Source organism: Euphorbia lathyris, chromosome 6 (assembly GCF_963576675.1).
Source record: "Euphorbia lathyris chromosome 6, ddEupLath1.1, whole genome shotgun sequence".
NCBI classification, from domain to species: domain Eukaryota; kingdom Viridiplantae; phylum Streptophyta; class Magnoliopsida; order Malpighiales; family Euphorbiaceae; genus Euphorbia; species Euphorbia lathyris.
Window position 1 is genome coordinate 55,385,432 of NC_088915.1, and position 14,216 is coordinate 55,399,647.

The following is a 14,216-nucleotide window of genomic DNA, read 5'->3' on the forward strand; positions in this document are numbered from 1 at the left end:
GGTCGGACTTATATTTACTCATTATCCTAATGGCGTGAAAGATATAGGCTTTTGTACATAACATGGCGTACATCAAACTACCAACGACATTAACATAGGGAACATTTTTCATGCGTTCTTTATCTTGTTATGTTTGGGGATACATTTTTGTGCTATGGATTATATCCTTTGACATTGGGATATCAATGGGCTTATAATTCCGCCTATCGAACCGATCGAGGACCTTGTTGATGTATGTCTGTTAAGATCATGCCAATAATTTCTTTGAACAATTTCTTAAAATCTTAACTCCAAGAGCATACTTTGCTTCACCATATCCTTCATATCAAAACTTGAGTTAAGTCAAACTTTGATTTGGTTTACATATTCAACGTCGTTTCATAGGATGACAAATCTACCTCTGGGGCACTTTGTTTAGACGCAATGGTCTTCTTTAATTAGATGGTATGTTAGATACGGACGCTAGCACGTGTACTAGGTCATATGGAGTATTTGGTAAGACCAAGTGTCGTACTCCACAGGGATTGAAACAAGTTGGTTAAATGAGTCACCTTAAATGTTAGCATTGGACATTTGGTTGGTTTGATTTTCAGAATAACTAACCATGCACAGGCAAAATAAAAGCGATAACAGATAAGAATAATCACAGATTAAACAAGCACATACCTAGCACTACACATACGAACAACTGTAACTAGACTATTCCCTTTTTAATGAAGTAAATCCATATTCCTGATTTGAGTTTCTTTCTCATTATTCACTAAGGTCCGATATTTCCAAAGATTTTAAGCAAGTAACATTAACCAAGTCTCCTTGTGTTAACATACAAGAAGGATTAAGATTCAGAAAGCATTCATAAATGAAACCTCAATATATAGTTGTTTTCATCTTTGTCCACTATAATATAAGCCACATAGTTAGTCCAGTCACGTCGGAGCACCGTCATGCCATCTTCGGCAACTAGCATGTAAATTGGATCCTAATCTACTCATTATGCATACTAAGAACAATCATTCATAGATAGAAATACTTCATTAATCAAAATAGTTACTTACAGTTGCCGTTTTATGGCTGGTTAGGCCTGCAAGATGACTACTCACTCATTTCCATGAGTGAACAGGTTGTTCCTCCCAAAATATTCTTTCCGACAATAAAAGTAAAAACAGAGAATGAAAAGGCAAGGTGGCTGAAAACGAAGCGCCCCTTTCTTACTACTACTTCAGTATTTATAGGACACAAAACAAACCCTAAAAATAGGGGTAAAATAGTACTAAAGACAAAATACAAAGGACAACTAAACTATCACCCTCCACTTGGCACAAGATGGATCCTGCCTTGCTATCCACATTTTTCCTCTCTCTTTTATCTTGCTCGATCCGCGCGTGTATCCATATCCTACCAGGTTGACCCGTTTATGTTGTTATTTATGCTGTTCTGTTCTTCTTCGTAGATGTTCGCGAGGAATCCTTCTTGAACTGTAATTTCTGCATGTTTCTTCCATTTCTGGTTGAAAATTATAACTTTGGAGCTCTGTCCCATGAATGTTCAGCCTCGTAAACTTGCTCATTTTACTCGTATCATTAGATTAAAGCCATTTGATATCATCTCATTATAAAATTGAATGTACCATTGTCTAGAAGACTAATTAAGGCCATAAATTGATTTACTCTATTTTGAAACCTTTTGTTAACAAATTTGTTCGATGAAACCTATAGGTTTGTTTCATGTAGAGTTTTTCGTCCAATTCTCCATTGAGAAAGTCAGTCTTTACATCCATTTTATGTAGCTCTAGGTCCAAACTTGCCACAATAGCTAGAATTAGTCTAATTGGTATAAACCTCACAACATATGAGAAGGTTTCCTTAAAATCTACCTATTCATATTGTGTGTAGCCCTTAGCGACCAGACAAGCTTTGTATCATTCTATACTTCCATCAACCTTTCACTTTACTTTAAGAATCCACCATCTCCTAATAGCTTTTCGTCGATCTGGTAGATCAACTAGATGCCAAATATGGTTGGATCTCATGGAAGCCATTTCTTATTCCACTATCTTAATCCATTTGTCATTTTCCAGGAATTAGAGAGCCTCTTTTATATTTTTAAGGTCTTAGTCATCTTGTGGGATGACTAAAAGATTTGTGCCTTTGATACTGAATCCAAGATGTTCAAAATTTTGTCTTTTAGTACGATGTGATTCGGAATCTTAGTAAACATATCTCATATATTCGTCGTAATCAAAATTCTCCCACTTGGACCAAGTTCCATATTCTTATTGGAGTTAAAATCATATTCCCACTTAAGGTGGGACCTAGATCATTCATAACGTTTTGAGGTACTGGATCATATTATGGTTCGTCAATATTTCTTCCACTCGAATAGAGAGATTCGTTCGAATTTAATTCCACAAATCAAGTGAGATCAAGGCCAACTTCCCCTAATTTAGGAAACTAGTTTTCTAAAAAGACATCTCGTGATTTGAATTTTGCCAATCTCCCTTCATCATTTTCTCCCACCAGGACATGCTTTTTTCATACATATGGGTATCTTATAAAGATACTTTCTCGGTCCTAGTTTCCCAAAGTTGGACAAGGTATCCTGAGAAAAAAAATGGCGCAACCTCATGGTTTAAGATGATTTAAATAAGGTTTTTGACCTCTCCGTAACTCATATGCAATGCAGGTGAAATATTTGGAGCACACTCGGTTAAGGACATAAATGGCTATGAGAAAAGCATATCCCCGTTGGGAAATGGATAAGTTTGTCTAAGCCATTATTGACCTAACCATATCAAGAAGAAAACTATTTCTCCGCTTGCGCGGAATTAACAACTATCCAATCCCTTTATATCATATAAAGCTTTGAATTCATCTAAAAGATATCCTCGACAATGGCCAGTTCTCAAAGCTTTAATTTTTCTATCTAATTGATTTTTCACAAGGTTCATAAACTTTTTGAAGTAGTTTAATGCTTTAGACTTGTGAGAAATTAAATAGACATGACCATAGCTAGTATAGTCAGCAATGAAAGTGATGAAGTATGAGGCCCTATTATCAGCCCTCAGATTCATCAGACCATAGAAATATGAATGAATTAATGCAAAAGATATTTAGCTCTAGCAGTTTTTACAAATGGTTTTCTAAACATCTTTCCTTAAGACATGATTCACAACGAGGTAATTCAACTTTATTTAAAGTACCTAAGTAAGAGACTGTCTTTGGCTAACTGACTCATTAGATCTTGACCAATGTAGTTTAGTCTAGTATACTATAACAAAATATCTTTATCACACATAGGAACAAAAGTAGTATTATGGGAAAAAGAACTTTCATTATAATTACTTAAATCAATATTCAAAACAGTTAAACCATTCAAAATATAACTAGAACCATAATATAGGTTTTATCCCAACACAATCTTAAACAATTATTTTTAAGATAAAAGTTGACTCCCAGATTCAACATAGCTGCTACAGTAGATTCCTTCAAATCTTGGGAGTAAAAAGGACATCATGTAGAAGGAGAGTTTGACCACCACGCAGAGTTAAACTACATATTCATATCCTTCAACTTTTGAGTTATTTAGATCCACTTTTTTTAAAGCAAAAAGGGTGGATCTACGTAGGAGATAACTCAAGAGTTGAAGTACGAAGGATCAAAATATGTAGATCCACATTGATTCGACTAGGATTTTTTAGAACTTGATGAAGGCATTTCAATCCTTTGTCACGTGGTCTGTTGCATCTAAATAAAAAATCCACATAGGATTCAATTTGGTTAGAAGAACAAAACAGATATATATAATTCTCTCAGTCGCGAGTTAGTTTAATGTACCGTAGGGGTAGTGAAGTCTTTTGCATAATGTCCTTTGAATTGCAATTGAAACACTTCAAATGTGAGATGTTCATTTTTTTCCTATTCTTGATCCTATTGTTCCTTTTCTATTCCCACCTTTTAGGCTACTTAGCCTGCTCTTTACCCTTAGTGAAGTGTTTGTGCTTCTTGCCTTGATTATTGGAATGGTTTCTAAATGAGTGTGAACCACCATAATAAGGTGGCGAACAAGAGCATCAAAGGTTGTGATACCTTTGGAGTGGGTTAGGTGCATCTTTATATGCTCTAAATTATTCGACAAAATGTGGATAACGGCTTGGACTTTCTACTCACCTGTCAACTTGTAACCAACATCATTAAGCTCACTGATCATATTTGACATCTCCCTTAGATGTTTATTCGTATGTGATTTAATCATTTCTTGTAAGTATCAAACTTTATTGTTAGAGAACAGACCTTTCTTAGAGACCCACCTCCAAATTTGTCCTTCAAAGTGGTCCATAGATCCTTTGAGTTCTCACACTTACAAAACTGCTTAGTGTTGTCACAATTAATTAATTACTTATAAAATTACTTAGTGTGGTCATAACCTCAAAATACTTCTTCATCAAGAAAAGGGTAAACTCTCTTTTGTACCATGGTGTACATTTTTTTTTTCTCATACATGGGCTTCCTACTAGAATGGCAAACGGGAGTTATAACATGCAACACACTCAACTATTTTATAAAGATTCTAATGGCTTTTCCTTAAGCCTTGCCACCTTCAATCCAACGTTCAGTTAGCAAATGCCTCAATTTTGGGGCTGATATAGGTTTCCTCCACATGTTGTAGAGAAGTGTGTGATCGTGCACAAGAGCAAGACCACCGGTCCAAATATATCATATACCCTCTATTGGGACTCAAATTCATACAATTCTGAAACAAAATACTAAAATTGGAAAAACCAGTGTTTTCCTCAATTATTATTGATGTTTTTATCACATTTTCAATGCCAAAAACAGATCTTTAAACTTGATGCATAGAAAAGTAAATCTAACATGTAGATTATTATTAGGCATAAGAAAAAAATAGAAAACTATACCAAATGCGAAAAAAAAACTAAACCTAATTAAAAATAATAATAAATACATAAATGTATTAAGATTCAGAAGGGAAACTTACATGAGTATCTCAATTTCAATTGTTAAACATAGTTTTGATTCACACACCATGTTCCCAATCCAAAAAAGGAGAAAATAAAAAAATGTTCAATTTTTCCATGGCTAACATTCAGAACCTAAAGTGAAAATTATTTTTACTAACATTATGGTCTCTTAACTTGTCACACTTATAATAATAGGTAACACTCTATTTTAAAACTAATGAAAATTAAACTTTAAGCAACTTTAATTCTTGACTTTTTTTTTTAAAAATCATTGAAGTGTTATTTGGTTAGTAAAGAGGAAAAATGACCTTTTAGAAGAAAAAAACTCATGGAAATTTTGACTTGAAAATCAATAAACCTTTTCTTTTTTTTTAATATTGTCAACTTTTATTTTGAAACTATTTACTTTCACAGGAAAACCTATATATTAGCAAAGATAAAATTAAGTGAGATTTTGTATTAGATTTTAATAGGCTGCTTGAATTTTTTTTTTTTTTTTTTTTCTCAAGTGAAGTTTGAATACATATATTTTTTTAAAGCCCATGGGGAGTTGAATATAAAAAAATTCATATGAAAGAATAATGGCATTGAAAGCATAGCAAGAACAAAACCTTTTGTATATACACTTTTGATTAAAAGGCCTTTCAGAACAACTATTCCAACCAATTTACAGGCAGGCAGGCAGCTTCCAAACCCCTACCCTTTCTTTTCAGCATTTCTCCTGAAGCAGTAGCATGGCATCACTAACCTTTTTCACATTGATGTTCTCTCTGTAGTAGCCAAAACGACTTCACTTCTTCGACGGAAATAGACCATGGTTCAACTGTTCCCAAGAGCTTGGAACTTCTTCTCTTTGGTTTGATCGATCATAAGAAGACTCATCATTCTAACGAGCCCTTAATCCGTCATTCTATCCGATAGAATCCCTCATGTTCTAGTAGTACAGGTGAAGGTTATTACAAGCATACTTTGTGCTATCAATTCCGCCTGTCCATAAGATCAGCAAGAGTTATCTTTCCACAGTTTCCGGTGTCTATCCTATCAAATTTCTGTGATATCTGGACAATGTCTTTCTCTGAAACCTTTCCCATCTCCTTCAGTTTGTATATCACATATTCTGATTTACTGCAAGTAGTCAACAAAGAAACTGTTACTCCTCTGCCAAGCTTCAGTTTAATATTCAGAAAATGTAAATGAATGTTTGTATCAGATAAAGGATAGTACGGAACTAAACTACGAAAAAAAATTCAGCAAAAACATTTCAGCCGTTTTTGCATCAAATATGATTTACTACAAAACAATCTTCTTATTTACATGCTTCCTGAGATCTTCTGTATGCATGTTTTCACACATTACTAACAATTCAGAGATATATCAAGGTAGCTTTGTGGGTACTTAAATCACTAATATTGCAAGTTCAACTACTCTACGTATTTAGCTAGCGTTTATGGAAAAAGACAAAGATGAATGATGCTGACAATATGGCTCCAAGAACACAACACCTTCACCTTACAAAGGTCTAATCTAATTTTTGTATCTCTTAATAAAACCCCACTTCGGTAAAGAAAGAAACTTGCTTTGAAAAGAAAAAGAAGGCATGTGATGAATACATGATATGGTGTGTATGAATGCTAAATAACAGAGGTCCAAAGGTTCCTAAGAAAAGAATCCTAGCAAGATGCAGCAGGAAAATGGAACAAGATCGGAGTAATAAGAATGGACAGTAAACTTGTTATTAGCACTAAAGATGGCACTTCGGGTTGAGTTGTCATAATCGTGTTATGCACGATTATATATGATATAAAGACACTAAAAATCATAATAGTGTCAATCAGATTATCTCTCTAAAACGTGTTATCGTGTCAGAAATTATCATCCTAATTGGCACAGGCTAAATCAAGCATGATATCACTTTAAATCAGTCTTTGATCACATGCAACTTAATGAGCATGTAGAATTTGCTCATTCACCATTAGATCTAGGCTTATTAAAATCCTACTGTGGAGATTCAAAACATCCTGAGGCTTAGATTTAATAAGCCTAGATCTAACGGTGAATGAGCAAATTCACTTGCTCATTAAGGTGCATGTGAAAATTCCTGCACTTTTAAATACTGACTCCACAACAGCCACTTATGTCTTACATAAAACCACACTCTCCCTCCGTCAAAAGAATACTCCTGCGAGATTAGACTAAAACATGAAACCCTAAATCCTACAATTACTAACTGAACACTGCATCAAGTAACTAGACTGAAAGAAATAGAAGGTTCCTAAATTCATATATCTTACAGATTTTTTATAAACTGCATCTAGAGATTCAATTGTAACTGTCATGAAACCGTTTGAACCTCATGTCAAGGAACCGTTTGAACTAAAAGCTCAAGCTGATAGTTGAAGGTCCACTCCATATTAATATCTGACACACCCCCACACGCGAAAGCTCACTTGGACTTGAAGCGTGACAACACAAGCCCATATTACCATGTCCTGCAATTTAATCAACAAATGGAGAACCCTGGACCACTTGGTCATACCGGCTCTAATACCATGTCATGAAACCGTTTGAACCAAAAGCTCGAGCTTTTGGTTAAAATGGTTCCATGACAGTAACTAACTTAATGAAGCCTAACAAAGCAAGCAAATCTAACTGTAACAAAGCACGTGCACATTTCCTGTCGTAGAAATAAAACCTGAGGTAGTTAATGGAATAAAAACCTAAAATTGGACAATATCAATTAAACAGTTGAGCATTGTTCTATACTGCTGCATCAGATATCTATCTACTACTAAACATAACTTGCAAGAAAAGAAGGACCTCACGTATTTTGTGACAACTCCATGAAGGAAAGAACACAAAAGCACTGATCCAAAATCCATCCTACAAAACCATATCCGTGTTTTTCTGGCGCACAACATTTCCCAAGTTGAAATGCATTAGTGTGGTAACTATAACATAGTGTCATATAGGCAATCCTACATCAGCAAGGAACCACAACTTTACTAGACCCTTTGTTCGAATGCAATATTCCACCAGTATTCATAAGAAGTTAATGAGCACTAATGTATATCATCAACAAAGACCAATAATCACAATTTACAGAAAGCTTAAACTGAGTAAAGCATTCAGGAAATAGCTCTGGAGTTGCTGAATTTTGTTTTATGTCATGCATCAACATTTGAGGCAAACATTTCATGTCAAAAGAAGAACATTATCATCATGAAAACCATATAATATGATATCCTAATTACTGAACCTAAATTAGGCATTAAGCTCTCATACAAACCGAAACATATAGTCTTTCACTTGTAGCACTATATATAGTGTGCATGTGAATTTCCAGAAGTATCAAGTTTAACCTGTATCACAATACTCAATTCCTTACTGTACAAGGCCATACTAAAACGTCAAAAGAGGGACAATGCACTTTACAAATGCAGAGTAGATTAAAATTAGAAGCACCTCACAAGGTTACAATTTCAGGTGCAAGTAATAAACATATTCTGTGGAAGGAGATGTGTAGAATTATTATAGAACAAAGCATACCTTACAAAGCCATTTTGGTCGATGTCTGCAGCAAGAAACTCGGACACAGTCATGGTTTGGCCAAGCACCCATTTTGCCATCTTCCTGTGCCTCTTATCCACTCTTGCCTCAGCCAAATACAGAAAAGCTCGTGCCACAGCAAGAGTCGACACAAGCAACCAAATGGAGGCAAAAATCCGACCTTGCAACGAATTGAATGCTCTATCACCATAACCAACAGTTGTAACTGACATAACAGACAAATAAAATGCATCGACCCATCCAAGCTTCTCCACAAAATGCATAACACCAACACCAATTCCAATACATAGAACCACTACACCTAATGCCAATGCTACTTTCATCCTAATCCTCATTCTCCCTTTCTTCACATCAATTATAACAGAACCAGCAGCCTCTACATCGTTCCCTCTCTTAACATTCCTCAACAAATAATTTTCTTGTAAATCAAGCACATAACAAACCATCCCGGAAAGCAAAATATCAATAAATCCAAATCCAACCAACACAAACAATATAGAAAACAATTTCGTAGCTGTGCTATTTGGGGTTATATCACCATATCCAATTGTGCACATTGTTACAATACAAAAATACAAGGCATCGACAACAGGATGTGTTTCTCTTGCAACAAAATCATCACGATTAAACCAATAAATCACCACACCAAATGACAAATAAAGTACCAATAGAAGAACAGATTGGAAAACTATTGATTGGGAACCGAATTTAGGCTTGGGTACGGTTGAAGTTCTACTGTCATTGATAACAGCCATAGCTGGAGCCGTTTTGGACCTGTGGAGATTGGTGTTCTTCCATGAATAATTGTGGTCAAATAGCCAAGATTGTTGCTTCCCCAATCCTGGTGAGGGTTCTTGAATAATTGCATTGAAATCTTGATTAGAACCTGAGGCTCTGGGAGAGTTGAGAGAGAGTGTTAAGGCCTCGAAAAGTGGAGAAGACTCGTTAGAAGGTGAAACGCCAAAAATGATACGTTCTTTTAGTTCAGATGGGGTGAAAGGGATAGGCAAAGAGATTGTATCATCCTCAGGGAGAGGGCAGAGTAGCGGTTGCAGTTGCGGCGGTGTTTTCTTATATGACAGCAGCGGTTCTTTGTCCATGTGGGTATATTCCAAATCGGTGGCAAATCAAAAAGGTCTCAACTTTATAGGATTTAGAAACTTTTTGGAGAACAAAGGTATTTGGAAATTGAATGAAACTCTGAATGATTGGATGGGGGTTCAACAATTACAGAGATACAAAAGTACATGCATCATTGCATATAGAAAGAGAAAGAAAAGGAAGTATTTTGGGAGAGAGAGAGAGAGAGGGTGAGTTTGATCCGGTCTTCTTGATGGAAAACAACCGCAAGAACCAAGTAAACGGGAATGAGTACTATTGGGAGGTTGGAAAATAACTAACTAATTTATGAGAAAGAAAGTGGAGCTTTTTTAGATTTCAGACTCACTTTGACGTATTTATGTTCTGCAATTCCCAATTCCATTGGAGGGACATGCGGCCTCATTCACGCGCTTGAATAAATTGAAACAAACCTTCATCGTAATTGGGGCACCGTTTTCATTGGGAAATTGTGTTACCAAATCTAGAACATGACGAGTCTCGGTTTCTTTTATCGATATAAAAATGCTGACATCACCGATCAATCCTTCAAGAGAACGGAAAAGAAAAAAGTTCTAGATTTCAAGAACTATAATTTATAAATAGTTATTGTATAAATGTTGACCTTTTATGAGCCTATCTAACCAAGTCCAATTTTGTTGTACTTTAAGTCGGGCCAATTTTGTTGTACTTTAAGGCGGGCCAATTTTGTTTTACTTCTAACAGGTCCATAATTCTGAATTATCATATTGACCAAGTGTTTTATTTTAGTTGATTGTTTAGTTTCAAATGCTAAGTTTTCAGTCAAGTCAGAATTCAGTAATCAAGCCGAACAACAACATATTCCATGTAATATTTGATTTCAACAAACAAACATGAGATTACAAAGTCACACGAAGCTATTGGAGCATATCAGAACCCTCAGTATTCGTCTGTAGATATAACAAGTAACAAAAAAGGGCACTGCAATGCTGCATCCTTGGCATAGCCGGACCACTAGTTACACATGAGCTAATCATCATCGTCTAGAACACTTCGCCGCCTCTGAATCTGCAGAATGAGACAGAAATATGTAAATGATCATAGTCTGAATCATGTGGAACAGAAGAAGCACACCAAGGACAATTTTCTAAAAAAATAACTTACTGTCACTTTTGTCTGTTTAGTGGTTTGGGTATTAATCTGCTCAAGTAATGAAATGAGCTTCTCTTCAGACACCTACAAAATATTCGACAAGTAAAATAGTTATCAATATATGCTCACATCGCCACATTTAATGCATAACAAAACGAAGGGCGCCAAATATAAAGAGCTTTCCATTTTATATACCTTCTCAACTATTTGACCCATTTGAGCAGCTCTGAGTACAACATCTTCAACACTTCTTGCCTTTTCAGGTTTAACCAATGCAATTCGGGAGACTGTAAGAAGACGGAAAAAATTAATTTACAGGACAAAAGGGAAAGGTAAAATCAAAACAGAGATATTCTTTTATGCCCAACAAATTGTTTTGTCTCTACAACTGAATGACAAGAATATTATTGGGTGATTAGAAATCATTGCTCTTAACAATTTATACCAAGCAATAATATGACCTGATATTGTCAAAGCATTCACATTTTATGATTAGCAATCATGGCCAACTCAAAGATATACATTAGTTTATTTCCCAAAAGGAGTGAAAGATGTGCATTTAACCTCTCAACTACTCTCAAAATTATTAATCTAAAATTAGTCTACCCAAATCCAGCATCTAAAGCCACTCCATGAATCTAAATTTCAAAGGAGCCCTTGCAGCACACTTGATTTAAGAAAGATAGTCTCCAAATTCATCACCACAAGTAAAAGGTAAAACTTAAAAGGAGAAAAGCATGCCTATCCAAGCATGAGAATACAAATATATGCAAGAACGATAACTACCAGTCATAAAACAAACAATAGATGCCCAAAAGAACCTGCAGGGGGAGGAAGGTACTCCAAATATTTCTCTGTGATGTTCATAAAGAGTAGTGTATTTCTCAAGCTCAAAGCATTAAACTTCCATTCATCAACTTGATGAGAAGGTCATAAACGTATAGACTTACTTCAATAGAACAAATAATGTTATGACACACGATACAATATAATTGGCTTCACAAATAACATCACATCCAATAACAGTTGAATGTACGTTTGCCATAAATCCAAGTATCCAAACAATATATCAAGTTGGCTGTAGTTATTATGCAGACCATTAGAAAAATGACACTAGTAAAAACTAACAAGTCACTGAAAGACACAATATATGAGCAAATAAAATAAATCATCATAATTTTGAACTTACGCCTTTCTCGTGCCTCAGGAGACAAAATCTGACTAAGCATCATTTGCCTTCTCTCCTCAGCCTCCCTATATTAAATAACCACACAGAAAATTTCAAATTTTCAATCATAAGTACCCTCGCAAAGTGACATTTGATTGGTCACTTCACTTGCTTTTTTTTTCCATAATAACAATAACAGAAAAATTATGCTATCTATTTGTGGAAAAAAGTTATTTCAAAATAATAAAAACAAAAAAGGAGCTGAAAAAAAGCTTGGTCTTACGTAAACAATATGATGCTTAGTTTAGTACTAAGCAAAAAAATGAAAATTTTGTTTAGTAAACAATATGCAAGAGGCAAAATAAGAAAGTAAATAGTGCACTTTCACATTCAAAAATGATTACAAACGGAATTAAGTTACCAAACAGGCCAATAACTATCAAAAGATAGATAAGATAACAGATAAAGAAATTCACAAACCAACCTCTTCGCCTCCTCCTTAGCGTTTTGTTGTTCAGGATTTTGCTGACTTCCCTGTTCATTCATAAATTTTGAGTAATACACAACTACAACATAATGACAGCCAGTAATGCCAAACAATTCAAAATCAGAACAAGAACATATCATAATTACCATGCCACGTTGACCCATGAGCTCCTGCATTCTTCTTTGGCGAATTGCTTCTAACTCTGGATCAGCCTAAATTTAAGCATGAGAGCAAAAAAGTTTAGAAGCCCCAAATTGCTTCACCAAAAATGAATCATATCTAATTAAAATAAATGAACGACACAGCATACTGATAATAAAAGCTACTCCAGTTCTGTACTTCAGGTCCTAAGTATGATGTCCCAATTTATAGTCACTATATCAGCCTCTGTATTTCCATGCCCTATGCTATGAACTTATATATGCACAAGAACACACACCCACACACAGGAGTTTCATTGTGGAACCCAATCAAAAGGCAGAGTGTTACACTTGAAATTGGGCTTTTTTTTTTTGTTAATTGCATTTGGAGGGAGGGAATCAACATCTGATTTTGGACAACAACACACACCCACACACATAAGAGTTTCATTGTGGAACCCAATCAAAAGGAAGAGCGTTACACTTGAAATTGGGCCTTTTTTTTTAATTGCATTTGGAGGGAGGGAATCAACATCTGATTTTGGACAACATTAATATCCTTTCTTGTCAAAGTCGGCAAAGCAATAATATTATAATACTATTATAAACAGCACTTCTTTTGCCAAAGGGAGACAACATATTCATAGCCTCATTTATCATTGCCACAACTTAATGGTAAGTATATTCCTCAGTTGGAGTCATTTTATTACTACTTTTTCGTATACTTTTTCAAATTTAATAACACGATTGTCAACTTGAGAAAATAGCTTGTATAGCTCCAGCAATACTAAGAATGCGAGAACTAACAAGAGAATGTTTCTTGTATTCAATCTGATTCATTGAGCTGACTCGCAACAACATCAGCTTCACACTAAGTCTAACACAGACACCTAACAGTAATTGCGGAAATATCTCTAAAAAATCCATGTTCTAAGTTTAGACAGCTATTTCTCGCATGCCTCAATTCATAAATCAATAAATTCCACTAGTTTCACTAGTTCAAAAAAATAGAAACGCGATGCTAACACAGCCGTACAAATTTAGCATCCATGTGCAATCATGCAAAACTAAAACCCGTCACCGAAAAACCATATATGGAGTAACTGACACATAGAAAGAAGCAATTAACTTAATTACAGTCTCAGAAACAAATCCAGTAAAGAGAAAAGCTCGATATAGCCACAATACAACCATAATAAAACCCTAATTCGAGGAAAAATAACAAATGAAAGAAACCAAAAAGATAGAAAAATAAAAATCTCGTACCATTGGATCGATAAATGGAGAATTAGAAGTCTGGTTCTTCAATGTATGGTATGAGTGGGTTGCTGCTCCAAAGATCGAATGTCTTCTTCACCGGAGAGTGTTTGATTATAAGTATTAGCGTTTCCTAAACGCGAATTTTGTTTGCCTGTGGTGGCCCCAGTTCTAAAATTCTTTCTTCTTTTTTTTAATCATTTCTTTTTTCACATAACCATTTCTTTTTATTTTGTAAAAGCTTAAAATTATATTTTTTGTTGTGAATAAATTGATTTTTAAGTTATGGATGTAAGTTTTAAACTCATCTTATGTGAATATACAATGAATACATTTAGCTTATCTCCATATTTTTAAAAATTATTCTATTATATTCTTATTTTATAA

At 34.8% G+C, this 14,216-nt stretch overlaps 2 protein-coding genes across 2 annotated transcripts; both read right to left on the minus strand.

Moving 5' to 3' along the window:
• Positions 1–5,487: 5,487 nt before the first annotated feature.
• LOC136232769 (two-pore potassium channel 3-like) lies at positions 5,488–10,304 on the minus strand. The gene is made up of 2 exons (XM_066022162.1): positions 8,525–10,304; positions 5,488–6,103 (listed from the first exon to the last, which is right to left on the minus strand). The coding sequence occupies exons 1-2, from the start codon at positions 9,643–9,645 to the stop codon at positions 5,956–5,958; spliced, it is 1,269 nt and encodes a 422-aa protein (XP_065878234.1). The 5' UTR covers positions 9,646–10,304; the 3' UTR covers positions 5,488–5,955.
• A 159-nt stretch (positions 10,305–10,463) lies between these two features.
• Positions 10,464–13,996, minus strand: LOC136232770 (uncharacterized). Its single transcript, XM_066022163.1, has 7 exons — positions 13,839–13,996; positions 12,579–12,644; positions 12,430–12,479; positions 11,967–12,031; positions 10,973–11,064; positions 10,790–10,861; positions 10,464–10,693 (listed from the first exon to the last, which is right to left on the minus strand). Exons 1-7 carry the CDS (start codon positions 13,839–13,841, stop codon positions 10,655–10,657), a joined length of 387 nt encoding a protein of 128 aa, XP_065878235.1. The 5' UTR covers positions 13,842–13,996; the 3' UTR covers positions 10,464–10,654.
• Positions 13,997–14,216: the final 220 nt, after the last annotated feature.